Raw genomic sequence first — 16,700 nt, 5'->3', positions numbered from 1 at the left:
AAGCACATCATCAGTGAAGCTCCTCCCACTGTAATCACATCATCAGTGAACCTCCTCCCACTGAAATCACATCATCAGTGAAGCTCCTCCCACTGTAATCACATAATCAGTGAAGCTCCTCCCACACTGGAATACATCATCAGTGAAGCTCCTCCCACACTGGAATACATCATCAGTGAAGCTCCTCCCACAGCAATTCTCAGATAAATGCATTTTTAAATGATTCCCATCAGCTGCAAGTGAAGACGAGCATCAGAGCATCAGGAAGAGCTGAAATCTGCAAAGACTGAGTTTATTAAAGAGGACAGTGAGAACACGAGTGATCCAGAACCTGCAGAATGAAACACACTGAAGATCCTGAAGAACAAAGAGGTTGGTGTTTATTCTTCATTCATTCATGATGCTGGAGAACATTCATGTTAGAAACATTCAAGCACTTCTTCACATTTAGATAAACAGTTAATCTATGAAATGGTACAGAATGTTCTGGGTTTTTCTTCAACAAATGGTCAGTAAAGGGAAGTTTGAGAGACTTTTATATTGATTGTCAAGATCGGATCAAGCTTATTACTATTTTAACTGTTTTATTTTACATTTATTTTATATCTGGTCCCAATTTGCAACTACGTTACCAGAATTTTTGTCCTTTTCAACATAGTTCACAAAATTATTATTTTTTTAGGAATAATCAGTAAACGCCAAGTTACTGATAAAGTTGTATTTGTCAAATATCATACAAGTTATTCATAGTTATAGAGATTCTTCTTACAGTAACTTTGGTAACAGGGTTGATGAATACAGTCAATGCTACAGTTTGTGTAAAAACTGAGACAATGGATTGAGAATAGGCTTGTTTGATATGCGGCTTGCCTCGTCTGAAGTGTAGTCGAGAGTAGGGTTAGGGTTAGGGTTCTCATTGGCCGACAGCTGATGATGTCATTGAGCCGTCTAATAGGCTTGTTTGATATGCGGCTTGCTTCGCCTGAAGTGTAGTCGAGAGTAGCGGCTGCAGTGAGAGGAGGAGTGAAGAAAGCGCAGGCAAGCCGGACAGTTCTCGCTTCTCGCAGTGGATCTGACTCCTGCCAGATCAATGATGGATATCGCGGGACTCACGCTCCTGCACAGTGTTGCTAATAAACTGGATGTAATTTAAGTTTTGTTGCTTTTATATGAAAATAAATATAATGAACAAGACACCCAAAGTACTTGTTATTTAATTCCATTCCAAATAAGTGTTTATCAATCATTTTTTCTTTAATACAGACATATGCTATGTGTTTTTTTGTTTTTATAATAAAATGACATAACCCATAGAGATCACACTGTCCGAGAGTTTGGGAATATACACACATAACATATACACATAAAACATGATATCCGAGTTTTAAAATAAAACATTTTAAAAGAGAACAATACATCACGGTTGTTTTAACCAATCAACATTAAGCTGTGTCGTCAGCAAGTCGTTTCCCATCATGCTTTTGATCAGCGCAGTCGGTGGAGAGCAACTGCGAGCGACTGCAGAATCCGACACTTGCGCTCGCGAGAGCTTTTTGACACACGTCAGCATGACATCAGAGCAAGGTGGACCGCACTCGGACACATTTCTAACCGGCATGCATTACGCGCTGATCACCGGTGATCGGTTCTGCGCAGATTTTGCTCATCTCAAACAAGCCTATTATTTTCTTGTCTTCCCATCATGCAGCAGAAAGAGTCCAGACGATGTCACTTCCTGGGTGTCACAGTTTTAAGAAATGCTCTGTTTTTAAAAGGAGGAAAATCATGTCATGAGTAACAGGGTTGAGTGAAACATGTAGGACACAGATAATGCTAATACATATGGTTAATTTAAAACCAGTTAAAGCCGCTCTACACTTTGAGCGTGTGATATTTCTACAGACACTGCAACGATCGTGAAATGACGTCACATTCTGCGGCAGCTTTTTTACAAACATAAATTCAACATATAAAAAATAATAATAATTAAAAATGTAAAAATAAACCGTCCACTCTATTTGAATGCTAAACGCTTGTGTTATTTCTCACAGGGTTATTCACTTGAGCTTGTGTTTCTGGTGTCCCACTTTCACATGCGTATGAATGGAAGTCAGTGCAAGGAAAAGTCTAGTGCGAACGGCCATTAATAATTAAAAGGTTTATTAAAATAAATATCAATCTCAAAGTTGGTGTCAAAAAATGGCAGTATTGTATATTTTAATGTTAATATCATGTTAGATAATTGTGTCATTGATTAAATATATTTAACATTTCTGGCTAAAGAAACATGGGATTCTTGCTTATAATGTTTTACAAATAATACTTGGAAGTTAAATTTACCTCATTCATGGAAAGTTTCAAGGACATATAATCAATTCATAAAAAGGCATCAAATTATTATATTTTATGGCAGTTGTCTACTTTCTACCATTACATCAGGGCTCACTTTCATGTCCTTTCACTTTATATTTCTCTCTTTGAGTTATTTTGATGTACTGAAAATTAAATGTAATATTTGTTTCTGTCATGTCAGACCGGATGGAAGAGAGCGAGGAGAGTGAAGAATTGAGAGAAGTGGAGGAGGAACTTCATGTCCAACCTGGAGAAAAACCTTTGAGTCGCTCAAAGACTAAACAGACATTTTCAAAGAAAAGACGAGCCAAGATATCTTTCACCTGCACTCAGTGTGGAAACAGTTTAACAACCAAACAACATCTTGAGCGTCACATGAGAGTTCATACCGGAGAGAAGCCGTTCACATGTGATCAGTGTGGGAAAGATTTCAGTCAATCTTCATCCCTTAAAGATCACATGAGGATCCACACCGGAGAGAAGCCGTTCTCATGTGATGAGTGCGGGAAAACATTTCTTAGTACATCACACCTGAAGTCACACATGACAGTTCATACAAAGGAGAAGCCACATTCATGTTCTGTGTGTGGAAAGAGTTTTTCACAGCTGCAATCTTTATATACACATCAGAAAACTCACACTGGTGTGAGAGAGTACATGTGCTTTGAGTGTGAGAAGACTTTTACTACAGCAACCAATTTGAAACTGCACCAGAGAATTCACACGGGAGAAAAACCTTACAAGTGTTCACACTGTGACAAGAGATTCGGTCGATCAGAACATCTGAAAACACATGAGAGGATCCACACTGGAGAAAAACCTTACAAGTGTTCGCACTGTGACGAGAGATTCAGTCGATCAGAACATCTGAAAACACATGAGAGGATACACACTGGAGAACAACCTTACAAGTGTTCAGACTGTGACAAGAGATTCAGTCGATCAGAACATCTGAAAACACATGAGAGGATCCACACTGGAGAGAAGCCGCACACGTGTGATCAGTGTGGAAAGAATTTTGCTTTTAAAAAAACCCTGAAGACACACATGAGAGTCCACACCGGAGAGAAGCCGTTTAAGTGTGATCAATGTGGGAAAGATTTCAGTCAATCTTCATCCCTTAAAGATCACATGAGGATCCACACCGGAGAGAAGCCGTTCTCATGTGATCAATGTGGCAACACATTTCTTAGGGCATCAGACCTGAAGACACACATGACAGTTCATACGAAGGAGAAGCCACATTCATGTTCTGTGTGTGGAAAGAGTTTTTCACTGCTGCCTAATTTACATAGACATGAGAAAACTCACACTGGTGTGAGAGAGTACATGTGCTTTGAGTGTGAGAAGACTTTTAGTACAGCAAACCATTTAAAAAGGCACCAGATTATTCACACGGGAGAAAAACCTTACAAGTGTTCACACTGTGACAAGAGATTCAGTCTGTCATCAACTCTGAAAAGACATGAGAGGATCCACACTGGAGAGAAACCTTACAAGTGTTCACACTGTGACAAGAGATTCAGACAGGCATCAGCTCTGAAAACACACGAGAGGATCCACAGCAGAGAGAAACCGCACACGTGTGATCAGTGTGGAAAGAGTTTCTCTATTGAAAGTCACCTGAAGCGACACATGAAGATCCATGCAGTTGAGAAATCACTTAAACACAGTCTGAGATCACGGTAAGTAGTTTATTTTCATGTGCTGAGCAACAAAGTCTCTTCTGTGTAAGTTATCCACACATCACCCTATAGCCAAATCTCTCCTCTCCACCTATAGCCGGTGTGTGGTGAGCACAGGACACTTTGTTGACTGATTGGTATCTATTAACTTGTGTTCAGCCAACAGGAATGTCTAATTTGAACACTTCGAGGAGCAACGGATCCAGTTGAGGATTAATAGTAAGTTTTTTATTCTTATATGCTTTGTTCTAATCGCGATAGGAAAATGTGGCGAACAGGACGGCCGAGGGACGTGAGAGAACAGCGCGAGGCCGGTGGTGCGATTCATAATGAGCAACACCTGTGAGCACACCGGTCTCGCATCTCTCACGGAGGAGCGGAAGCATAAAGGGGGAGCGACGACGTTGATGATCGAGAGAGGAACAGGCCTGTATTTTAGTTGAGTTTTGGTTTTTGTATTTGTGTTTTATTTTTAGCCAGCAGTCGTCCGCGAGGGGCTGCTGGCGGTATTTAAGTTTGTTTATTTTATTTTAAATAAAGTATGTTTAAATGTTCGCCGGTTCCTGCCTCCTTCTTCCCTGAACATTGCTACACTGGTGCCGAAACCCGGGAAGAAGGAGGCGGGAACCGGCGAACATACATACTTTATTTAAAATAAAATAAACAAACTTAAATACCGCCAGCAGCCCCTCGCGGACGACTGCTGGCTAAAAATAAAACACAAATACAAAAACCAAAACTCAACTAAAATACAGGCCTGTTCCTCTCTCGATCATCAACGTCGTCGCTCCCCCTTTATGCTTCCGCTCCTCCGTGAGAGATGCGAGACCGGTGTGCTCACAGGTGTTGCTCATTATGAATCGCACCACCGGCCTCGCGCTGTTCTCTCACGTCCCTCGGCCGTCCTGTTCACCACAGAATACATTTGCATTTATTCATTCAGCTGACGCTTTTATCCAAAGCGACTTACAATTGCTATATATGTCAGAGGTCGCACGCCTCTGGAGCAACTAGGGGTTAAATGTCTTGCTCAGGGACGCATTGGTGTCTCACAGTGGATTCGAACCCGGGTCTCTCACACCAAAGGCATGTGTCTCCTACTGCGCCATCACCACCCCTTTATATAATAGTGTCTGTAAACCGCAAAAAGACTGTTTAAATATGAATCGTGTGTCCGTGTGTGAATGAATGAACAGCACAGATGCGCACTTACGTTTACTATGTTACAGATGAAATGTGAAAGACAACATTTCGTTGACTAGTTTGGGATAGATTATAACATTTTTATTGTAAAATAGACATCAAATAAGCTTTTGTTAGCCAGTGTCTGCTCATATGTTAAATATATAGCTAGTATGTTTTGTCAAAAATAAACTCATCAAGTAAGATGTTATTATAGTGTTTGAATCCTTAACTTTGAAATATGTATGAACACTTTTTAATAAAATAGCAAAAATATATATTTACAAGGTAGCCTAAATGTAAGCAACATCTTAATATGCCAATATAAGCCTTCACATTAAATTATTTATTATTGTTTTTTATTAGTGACACATTTGGGGAGAGGATATATTCCAAAACTTTCTGAAAATACAGTATGAGAATTAACTGCATAGTTACTAGAAATGTTTACCATGGAAATTATGCAATTTGCATGCATACAAAATAAGTCCTCACATTCTTTCTTGTGGTACCCAGTGACACACCTGTGTGAAAGGCTTATTATGCAGCTTATTATGCAGGTCATTGTCTTCTCAGGTGTGAATCAGAGCATTATTCATGATCGTTCACGCCCACATGCATATTGCCTTTCCAAACCAAAAGTGTCTTACAAAATTTAAAACAATGTATTGTTTTATGTGAATGATTAGGCAGGATGATTTTCAGATCCTTTAGAAGCAAAAACTCTAGGCAACAACATCCATTAGTCAAAAGTCTTGTGGACACATATTTAGTATGTGTTTTGTGGCCTTATTTTCAGAAACTTTAAGTTTTAGTTTTTTCAATAACCATGCATAAACATTATTCTTAGTGCTGGGCGATAAACCGGTTCAAACCGAAAACCAGTTTATATTTTCGTCACGATATTGATTTTGAATAAACCGCCACACCGGTGTATTTAATTACACAACGTTCGGAACGAGCGTTACGCTGCGCGACACTGTTTCAGACGGACCCTTTACAATGTTGCACTTCTAAGCAGCGACGAGTGAGGGTAAACAAACAGCAGTGCTCTGTTACGTTACATGGACGATGGATGCGGAGCGCATTATTGTAGCGCGAAAGTACATTAATATAATGCGCGAGCGCGAATCTCTCTGCTCGCGCGCGGAATATAATGTGCCGTGCTCTCAGATACACGCTGCTCTTGTTAAAATAGGTCTATTTTCTCTTGGCTCGCTCAGAGAATCCTGCACTTAAAACGTGTTCAGTGCAATCGCGAATCTCTCCTCTTCCCCAGCTAACAATTTTAGGTTATAAGAACGTTTTCATAACGTTCCCATTAAGTTATAAAAACGTTAAAGTTATTTCTGAATGTTCCAGGAACATATGTCCAGTTTTTTAGACGTATGTATTAACGTTATTTCTTGGTTATAAGAACTCCATTCAAAACGTTATAAGAACGTTCAATTCTCCCGTTATATAAACGTTGTATTAACGTTCTTGCTTGGTTATAAGAATATCATTCAAACGTCATTAGAACGTACAATTCTCCCGATATATAAATGTTGTATTAACGTTATTTCCTGGTTATAAGAACGTTATTAGAATGTTAAGAAATAACTATTTTAGGCTATACTGGGCGCTATTCTATTCTACAATATTCACTAATGACAGTAAAATAGACCATCCTAAGTCAATTTACTGCAGTAATTCCTCTCTCAACCAGTAGAAAATGCTTTGAACACCTGACATACATGTTGCTCATATATTATGGTAGCCCTGTTTGTGCTGAATTGAGTGTAATTACACCTTTGCCAATAATATTTTTATAAGCAACTGAAAAAAGCACAAATGTCAGGGCATGTCAAAACATCTCAAGGACCCCACAAACACCATGTTTACGCTACGCCATGACGCACTACTCTACTTCTGACGTCACAAGTTGCGTAAGTTGTGCTTTAGGCACAAGTAGACTGCGTATAGCCGGAAGCTATACATTTATAATTTGCTCCAAAACTATGTGAAAATCATCCTGCATACTCATTTAGATAAGACAATATATTGATTTAAAATTTGTATGACGTGTTTTGTGTGAGAAAGCTGTATGCGAGGAGGCGTGATTCTCTCAGTAATATGAATGCATTTTACACCTGAGAAAGACAAAGACCCTCCCCTAATGGCCCTATCAGGTGCTATCAGGCCCGATCATTATGAGGAGCCATGCCCAAAGAATGAGGAGAAATTAAAAAAAGAATGGCTTTTTGATTGTCTGGATTTATTTACAACACAACATAATCCAAAGATACACAACAAATGACAAAATAGCACATTAGTAAACACACTGATCTAAAAACAGAGACTTGGACAGTCACACACCTTTGTGCCATTCCTAAAACATAGTAGCCTACATACCGGTCATGTCCAAGGTGTTTGACTTTTCATTTTACTATGTTCATGTACAGAGACTCATGTGAATGTTGAAGTCAGCAGGACTCATCCAGTAGCATCTGATCCCTTTCTAAAAAAATAAATAAATAAACACCTGTAAACATGTTGATATCAAGACAAACTATAGGGCTGCACGATTTTGGGAATACATTTTAGATTTTTCACTCACATACACACACACACATATATATATATATATATATATATATATATATATATATATATATACACACACACACACACACTGCCGTTCAAAAGTAAGTTTAAAATAAGTCACTTATGCTCACAAAGGCTGCATTTATTTGATTAAAAATACAAAACAAAAACCCAGTAATATTGTGAAATATTTCAATGTAAATCAGCTGTTTTCTATGTGAATATAAAGTAAAGTGTAATTTATTCCTGTGATCAAAGCTGAATTTTCAGCATCATTACTCCAGTCTTCAGTGTCACATGATCCTTCAGAAATCAGTATAATATGATGATGTGATGCTCAAGAAAACATTTTCATTATCATCAATGTTGAAAACAGTTATTTACATTTTTATTTCAGGATTCTTTGATGAATAGAAAGTTCAAAAGAACAGCATTTATCTGAAAAATAATCTTTTGTAACATTAAACACTACCGTTCAAAACTTTGGGGTCAGTAAGAATTTTTTATTTAATTTTTTGGGGGAAATAAATAAAATGGATCAATACTTTTATTCATCAAGGAGGAATTAAATTGATAAAAAGTGACAGTAAAGACATTTATAATGTTACAAAATATTTTATTTCAAATAAATGCTGTTGTTTTTAACTTTATGTTCATCAAAGAATCCTAAAACAAATGGTACACAACTGTTTTCAACATTGATAATAATCATAAATGTTTTTTGGGCATCACATCATCATATTATACTGATTTCTGAAGGATCATGTGACACTGAAGACTGGAGTAATAATGCTGAAAATTCAGCTTTGATCACAGGAATAAATTACACTTTTTACTATATATTCGCATAGAAAACAGCTGTTTTACATTGAAATAAAAGTAGTAAAATGATCACTACAGAGGCGGGTGTTTGCGGTGATCCTCAGCTCTCTATCAAGGTGTCTCTTCACAAAATTAATCCAACTCTTCTTGATGTGATCGTTTTTCGGAAATGTTTTGTACTTGACCGCATCCAGATAGTACGCATTTCCGTGACGAACGCATAGCTAGCTAGCAAATTGTAGGCAAGTAACTAATAATACTTACAGTAACTCGTAATTGAGCAGCAAAGTGATGTTATTAATGTGCTCTATTTATATTGTTAGGGGAGGGGCCAGCTTCAGTGGCTCCAGTGCATCATCAAGTAGGGGCGTGTCCAGGAGCTCAGGGGCTCCAGGGCGTCATCAAGTAGGGGCGTGTCAATCAAGACCCCCAGTGCGTCATCATTTTTAGCCCCGCCCAAAAAATCCGGAACACAGCAATAGTGAAAAATTGTTTAACGCTCTAACGCCACAATTCAGTACTTCACAGTCTTTGTAATATGTTTTAGCAATACATTTCTAACATTTATAATGTGTTTAGAATTTTTTTTAGAATTGCCTTTACAGGGACTTTAATATTAATAAAAGAATGCATAAAATTCGATTTCGATTCACAAGCTTGCAATTCGGTCCGATATCGGTTTCGGTACAATACATGGCAAATTTTCACAATTTTCATTTTCACGCGCAATGTTCGATTCATTTATCAACTGAAAACAGTAGTGATGGGGACGAGACCGCCTATGCCGAGTCCAAGTCAAGACCGAGTCTTTGAAGGGTCGAGTCCGAGTCGAGACCGAGCCTTTGAAGGGTCGAGTCCGAGTCGAGACCGAGTCTTTGAAGGGTCGAGTCCGATTCGAGACCGAGTCTTTGAAGGGTCGAGTCCGAGTCGAGAAAGGGTCGAGTCCGAGTCGAGACCAAGTCTTTGAAGGGTCGAGTCCGAGTCGAGACCGAGTCTTTGAAGGGTCGAGTCCGAGTCGAGACCGAGTCTTTGAAGGGTCGAGTCCGAGTCGAGACCGAGTCTTTGAAGGGTCGAGTCCGAGTCGAGACCGAGTCTTTGAAGGGTCGAGTCCGAGTCAAGACCGAGTCTTTGAAGGGTCGAGTCCGAGTCGAGACCGAGTGTTTGAAGAGTCGAGTCCGAGTCGAGACCGAGTCTTTGAAGGGTCGAGTCCGAGTCGAGACCAAGTCTTTGAAGGGTCGAGTCCGAGTCGAGACCGAGTCTTTGAAGGGTTGAGTCCGAGTCGAGATTTTGTCTCGACATGTCAGTTTTGATATTCATGATTTAATATCACCCCAGTTAATAATCAACAGTTAGGCCTACAGACTAAGCTAGATTGGGAATTGTTTAGAGGAGCAGTCTTAACGTCTTAATATGGACCAGGGGCGTAGCAAGCTTTTCAAAAGTGCGGGGGATGGATGTGACATTTAAATGTTGGCATTAACAGCTATTAATGACTAAAAAGCTTAAAAGGAACTTTGTTGTATATGCTGGGGTACAATTTATAAATGATCGTTCTTTCCCACTGGATTTTGTAAAACGATGTTGTGTGGACCTCTGTTCCTTTATGGGGGGTTCGGAGTATGCTCCCCCTCAACTTTTTTTTGTACATTTTAAGGTTAAACGCTCAATCTGATGCACTTTGAGAGCTCAAAATTAAGAGCTTCAACCGGGTTCGACCCATGACCTGTGCACATTGAACAAAAAAAAAACATTGACTTGTACCTAAAGAGGGCTCAAACATCTTTTTAGTTATGATATAGAGTCTCCGTCTACATTACATTATCACTGGTGTTTTAGAATGCCAAACATTTATCATAATAATATAATTATTTATATAATTATTCCTATGATGGAAAATCCATATAGCCTATAAATGTATGCTACTCTATAAATGAAAATGAATATTTCAAAAGTATATTTTACATTACGCTATAGAATAGGAAAATTACAATACTTTTGTCCTAATTTCTTCACTTGTAAGAAATAAACCCTTGAGCTTTTATTTTGGAGAAAAGTTTGAGCAAAGTGCACACTTTTCTTTAAATCACGCAGCACAAAGAGAATGCCTAAGTCATGTGCGGTTTAGTCTAAAGAACGAAATATAATACTGAAAACACTCGACATGTCAACAAAACACAAACATAACATCTTCCTAAACGCATATCAAGCTTATTTAAAAACCTCGAAAGCATAAACACTCATTCAAAGTACCTGGAAAAGGGAGATGTAAATAACCATAAGTTCCCGACTCCTCAGCACGAGCTGACCAATAAATCTAACACCCCAAGAGAGGCGGGACTTAAGGCAGAACAGCCAATCATCAGCCGGTCACACTCAAAGGCGGTGTCATTTTTGAAAGGAAAGGGGAGAGGAGACGCAGCGAGCGCAGACACAGAGCGGCCAGATAAACAACTGAACGAGAGCGACTGTAGTAAGGCGTTTGTGTAAACTGCAGAAAAAGTGCGGGTGTTGAACCCTCTCACCGGGAAAGTGATGGGGACGAGACCGCCTATGCCGAGTCGAGACCGAGTCTTTGAAGGGTCGAGTCCGAGTCGAGACCGAGTCTTTGAAGGGTCGAGACCGAGTCTTTGAAGGGTCGAGTCCGAGTCAAGACCGAGTCTTTGAAGGGTCGAATCCGAGTCGAGACCGAGTCTTTGAAGGGTCGAGTCCGAGTCGAGACCGAGTCTTTGAAGGTTCGTGTCCGAGTCGAGACCGAGTCTATGAAGGGTCGAGTCCGAGTCGAGACCGAGTCTTTGAAGGGTCGAGTCCGAGCCCGAGTCTTTGAAGGGTCGAGTCTGAGTCGAGACCGAGTCTTTTGAAGGGTCGAGTCCGAGACGAGGCCGAGTCTTTGAAGGGTCGAGTCTGAGACGAGACCGAGTCTTTGAAGGGTCGAGTCCGAGACCGAGTCTTTGAAGGGTCGAGTCTGAGTCGAGACCGAGTCTTTGAAGGGTCGAGTCCGAGTCGAGACCGAGTCTTTTGAAGGGTCGAGTCCGAGACGAGACCGAGTCTTTGAAGGGTCGAGTCCGAGACGAGACCGAGTCTTTGAAGGGTCGAGTCCGAGTCGAGATCGAGTCTTTGAAGGGTCGAGTCCGAGTCGAGACAGAGTCTTTGAAGGGTCGAGTCCGAGTCGAGACCGAGTCTTTGAAGGGTCGAGTCCGAGTCGAGACCGAGTCTTTGAAGGGTCGAGTCCGAGACGAGACCGAGTCTTTGAAGGGTCGAGTCCGAGTCGAGACCGAGTCTTTGAAGGGTCGAGACCGAGTCTTTGAAGGGTCGAGTCCGAGACGAGACCGAGTCTTTGAAGGGTCGAGTCCGAGTCGAGACCGAGTCTTTGAAGGGTCGAGTCCGAGACTGAGTCTTTGAAGGGTCGAGTCTGAGTCGAGACCGAGTCTTTGAAGGGTCGAGTCCGAGTCGAGACCGAGTCTTTTGAAGGGTCGAGTCCGAGTCGAGACCGAGTCTTTTGAAGGGTCGAGTCCGAGACGAGACCGAGTCTTTGAAGGGTCGAGTCCGAGTCGAGACCGAGTCTTTGAAGGGTCGAGTCCGAGTCTTTGAAGGGTCGAGTCCGAGTCGAGACCGAGTCTTTGAAGGGTCGAGTCTGAGTCGAGACCGAGTCTTTGAAGGGTCGAGTCCGAGTCTTTGAAGGGTCGAGTCCGAGTCAAGACTGAGTCTTTGAAGGGTCGAATCCGAGTCGAGACCGAGTCTTTGAAGGGTCGAGTCCGAGTCGAGACCGAGTCTTTGAAGGTTCGTGTCTGAGTCGAGACCGAGTCTATGAAGGGTCGAGTCCGAGTCGAGACCGAGTCTTTGAAGGGTCGAGTCCGAGTCAAGACCGAGTCTTTGAAGGGTCGAATCCGAGTCGAGACCGAGTCTTTGAAGGGTCGAGTCCGAGTCGAGACCGAGTCTTTGAAGGTTCGTGTCTGAGTCGAGACCGAGTCTATGAAGGGTCGAGTCCGAGTCGAGACCGAGTCTTTGAAGGGTCGAGTCCGAGTCAAGACCGAGTCTTTGAAGGGTAGAATCCGAGTCGAGACCGAGTCTTTGAAGGGTCGAGTCCGAGTCGAGACTGAGTCTTTGAAGGTTCGTGTCCGAGTTGAGACCGAGTCTATGAAGGGTCGAGTCCGAGACGAGACCGAGTCTTTGAAGGGTCGAGTCCGAGACCGAGTCTTTGAAGGGTCGAGTCTGAGTCGAGACCGAGTCTTTGAAGGGTCGAGTCCGAGTCAAGACCGAGTCTTTGAAGGGTCGAGTCCGAGACGAGACCGAGTCTTTGAAGGGTCGAGTCCGAGACGAGACCGAGTCTTTGAAGGGTCGAGTCCGAGTCGAGATCGAGTCTTTGAAGGGTCGAGTCCGAGTCGAGACCGAGTCTTTGAAGGGTCGAGTCCGAGTCAGGACCGAGTCCTTTGAAGGGTCGAGTCCGAGTCGAGACCGAGTCTTTGAAGGGTTGAGACCGAGTCTTTGAAGGGTCGAGTCCGAGACGAGACCGAGTCTTTGAAGGGTCGAGTCCGAGACGAGACAGAGTCTTTGAAGGGTCGAGACCGAGTCTTTGAAGGGTCGAGACCGAGTCTTTGAAGGGTCGAGTCCGAGACGAGACCGAGTCTTTGAAGGGTTGAGTCCGAGTCCAGACCGAGTCTTTGAAGGGTCGAGTCCGAGACCGAGTCTTTGAAGGGTCGAGTCTGAGTCGAGACCGAGTCTTTGAAGGGTCGAGTCCGAGTCGAGACCGAGTCTTTTGAAGGGTCGAGTCCGAGTCGAGACCGAGTCTTTTGAAGGGTCGAGTCCGAGACAAGACCGAGTCTTTGAAGGGTCGAGTCCGAGTCGAGACCGAGTCTTTGAAGGGTCGAGTCCGAGTCGAGACCGAGTCTTTGAAGGGTCGAGTCCGAGTCGAGACCGAGTCCTTTGAAGGGTCTTTGAAGGGTCGAGTCCGAGTCGAGACCGAGTCTTTTGAAGGGTCGAGTCCGAGGCGAGACCGAGTCTTTGAAGGGTTGAGTCCGAGTCGAGACCGAGTCTTTGAAGGGTCGAGACCGAGTTTGAAGGGTCGAGTCTGAGTCGAGACCGAGTCTTTGAAGGGTCGAGTCCGAGTCGAGACCGAGTCTTTTGAAGGGTCGAGTCCGAGTCGAGACTGAGTCTTTTGAAGGGTCGAGTCCGAGACGAGACCGAGTCTTTGAAGGGTCGAGTCCGAGTCGAGACCGAGTCTTTGAAGGGTCGAGTCCGAGTCGAGACCGAGTCTTTGAAGGGTCGAGTCCGAGTCGAGACCGAGTCCTTTGAAGGGTCTTTGAAGGGTCGAGTCCGAGTCGAGACCGAGTCTTTTGAAGGGTCGAGTCCGAGGCGAGACCGAGTCTTTGAAGGGTTGAGTCCGAGTCGAGACCGAGTCTTTGAAGGGTCTTGAAGGGTCGAGACCGAGTCTGTGAAGGGTCGAGACCGAGTCTTTGAAGGGTCGAGTCCGAGACGAGACCGAGTCTTTGCAGGGTCAAGTCCGAGTCGAGACCGAGTCTTTGAAGGGTCGAGTCAGAGTCGAGACCGAGTCTTTGAAGGGTCGAGTCCGAGTCGAGACCGAGTCCTTTGAAGGGTCTTTGAAGGGTCGAGTCCGAGTCGGGACCGAGTCTTTTGAAGGGTCGAGTCCGAGGCGAGACCGAGTCTTTGAAGGGTTGAGTCCGAGTCGAGACCGAGTCTTTGAAGGGTCTTGAAGGGTCGAGACCGAGTCTTTGAAGGGTCGAGACCGAGTCTTTGATGGGTCGAGTCCGAGACGAGACCGAGTCTTTGCAGGGTCAAGTCCGAGACGAGACCGAGTCTTTGCAGGGTCAAGTCCGAGTCGAGACCGAGTCTTTGAAGGGTCGAGTCCGAGTGGAGACAGAGTCTTTGAAGGGTCGAGTCCGAGTCAAGACCGAGTCTTTGAAGGGTCGAGTCCGAGTCGAGACCGAGTCTTTGAAGGGTCGAGTCCGAGTCGAGACCGAGTCTTTGAAGGGTCGAGTCCGAGTGAAGACCGAGTCTTTGAAGGGTCGAGTCCGAGTCGAGACCGAGTCTTTGAAGGGTCGAGTCCGAGTCGAGACCGAGTCTTTGAAGGGTCGAGTCCGAGTCGAGACCGAGTCTTTGAAGGGTCTGAGTCGAGACCGAGTCTTTGAAGGGTCGAGTCCGAGACGAGACCGAGTCTTTGAAGGGTCGAGTCCGAGACCGAGTCTTTGAAGGGTCGAGTCCGAGACCGAGTCTTTGAAGGGTCGAGTCCGAGACCGAGTCTTTGAAGGGTCGAGTCCGAGTCAAGACCGAGTCTTTGAAGGGTCGAGTCTGAGTCGAGACCGAGTCTTTGAAGGGTCGAGTCCGAGACGAGACAGAGTCTTTGAAGGGTCGAGTCCGAGACCGAGTCTTTGAAGGGTCGAGTCCGAGACGAGATCGAGTCTTTGAAGGGTCGAGTCCGGGTCGAGTCCGAGTCGAGACCGAGTCCTTTGAAGGGTCGAGTCCGAGTCGAGACCGAATCTTTGAAGGGTCGAGTCCGAGTCAAGACCGAGTCTTTGAAGGGTCGAGTCCGAGACGAGACCGAGAAAGCAGAAATCGGTCTCGAGACCGGACTCAAGTACTACATCACTAGAAAACAGGATTGTGGCGAACAGGACGGCCGAGGGACGTGAGAGAACGGCGCGAGGCCGGTGGTGCGATTGATAATGAGCAACACCTGTGAGCACACCGGTCTCGCATCTCTCACGGAGGAGCGGAAGCATAAAGGAGGAGCGACGACGTTGATGATCGAGAGAGGAACAGGCCTGTGTTTTAGTTGTGTTTGGTTTTTGTATTTGTGTTTTATTTTAGCCAGCAGTCGTCCGCGAGGGACTGCTGGCCGTTATATTTATTTTCGGTAGCCAGCAGTCGTCCGCGAGGGGCTGCTGGCGGTATTTTAGTTTGTTTGTTTTATTTTAAATAAAGTTTATTTTGATTGTTCGCCGGTTCCTGCCTCCTTCTTCCCTGAACATTGCTACACGGATGACTAATCGATTCTTGGGATTTAAGAATCAATATTGGTTCGTAAAAATGAGAATCGATTAAAATCAAGAAATCAATATTCCTTACCCAGCCCTAGTATCCATCCATTGAGTTTTTTTATTATTATTATTGCAAGTGACTTAAGATGTTGTTGTTTTTCAGTTCATAATCAATTATCATTCATCTGCAACTTCTACAACACAACACAACAATGTTAAAGTTCTGAGCGTAATTTCTCTAAGTTTTCTTTCTACCGCTGTGATTTTCAGGTGCTGAAGGTCAATCAGAGGATCAGGAGTGTCTGAGGATTGCTCTGATCGGGAAGACAGGAAATGGGAAGAGTGCAACAGGAAACAGTATTCTGGGAAGAGATGATTGTGACTAAATTCAGTCACGAGTGTGTGAAAAGAGAGTTTGTGAAGTTGATGGTCGATCAGGAACTGTTGTTGATACTCCAGGTCTCTTTGCGAGACACTGACACATGATCAACAGTAAATAAATACTGAAATGTATTTCCACGTTGTCACCTGGCCCTCATGTGTTCATCATTGTGTTGAGTTTGGAAAGATGTACAAGAGATGGACACAGTAGATCTGATGAAGAAGATCTTCAGTCCAAGAGCTGCTCAGTTCAGCATTGTTCTGTTCACTGGAGGAGATCGCCGGAGAAATAAGCCAACAGAAAAATGTTTCAGTGAAAGTAACTGTGCAGAACTGAAGAAACAAAACAGAGATTGTGGAAACAGATTCCTGGTCTTTAATAACAGTGAAAAACCAGACCAAACCTCACACTGTAAATCCTTAAATCTATCCTTTGCGTGATTGACTGACAGTGCATATTAATATGCGGTTTGCTTAAGATTCTGATATTCTCTATTTCTATTTTTTCTGATACAATTCTATTGATTTTTTATTTGATTTGCCTTGACCAATGATAATTGTCTTTAATTCAGTTTTTTGCCAAAATGTTGAAAAAAAAGAGTGTGTGTTGAGTTTGGGACACACTCATTCGCTGTGTGCCAACAACGCCAGTTTATCCTTGTGAGGGTACCTGGAATATATTGTATAATTCTAGTGTTGA

General features: G+C 43.2%; 1 protein-coding gene across 3 annotated transcripts; it reads left to right on the top strand.

Moving 5' to 3' along the window:
* Positions 1-119: 119 nt before the first annotated feature.
* Positions 120-16,025, top strand: LOC143714431 (uncharacterized). 3 transcript variants are annotated; one of them, XM_077205618.1, is made up of 5 exons: positions 120-372; positions 2,534-2,722; positions 3,479-4,037; positions 4,204-4,256; positions 15,890-15,969. In XM_077205618.1, the coding sequence occupies exons 1-4, from the start codon at positions 339-341 to the stop codon at positions 4,211-4,213; spliced, it is 792 nt and encodes a 263-aa protein (XP_077061733.1). In that variant the 5' UTR covers positions 120-338; the 3' UTR covers positions 4,214-4,256; positions 15,890-15,969. The 3 variants fall into 3 exon arrangements, with proteins under 3 accessions (XP_077061733.1, XP_077061731.1, XP_077061732.1); XM_077205616.1 differs by having other exon boundaries at positions 2,534-4,037; XM_077205617.1 differs by lacking the exon at positions 4,204-4,256 and having other exon boundaries at positions 2,534-4,037; positions 15,890-16,025.
* The last annotated feature ends 675 nt before the right edge of the window (positions 16,026-16,700 follow it).

Source organism: Siphateles boraxobius, unplaced genomic scaffold, assembly GCF_051911475.1.
Source record: "Siphateles boraxobius isolate OS27281-9 unplaced genomic scaffold, OSU_SipBor_1 54, whole genome shotgun sequence".
NCBI lineage: Eukaryota > Metazoa > Chordata > Actinopteri > Cypriniformes > Leuciscidae > Siphateles > Siphateles boraxobius.
This window is presented reverse-complemented; position numbering and strand designations above follow the sequence as displayed.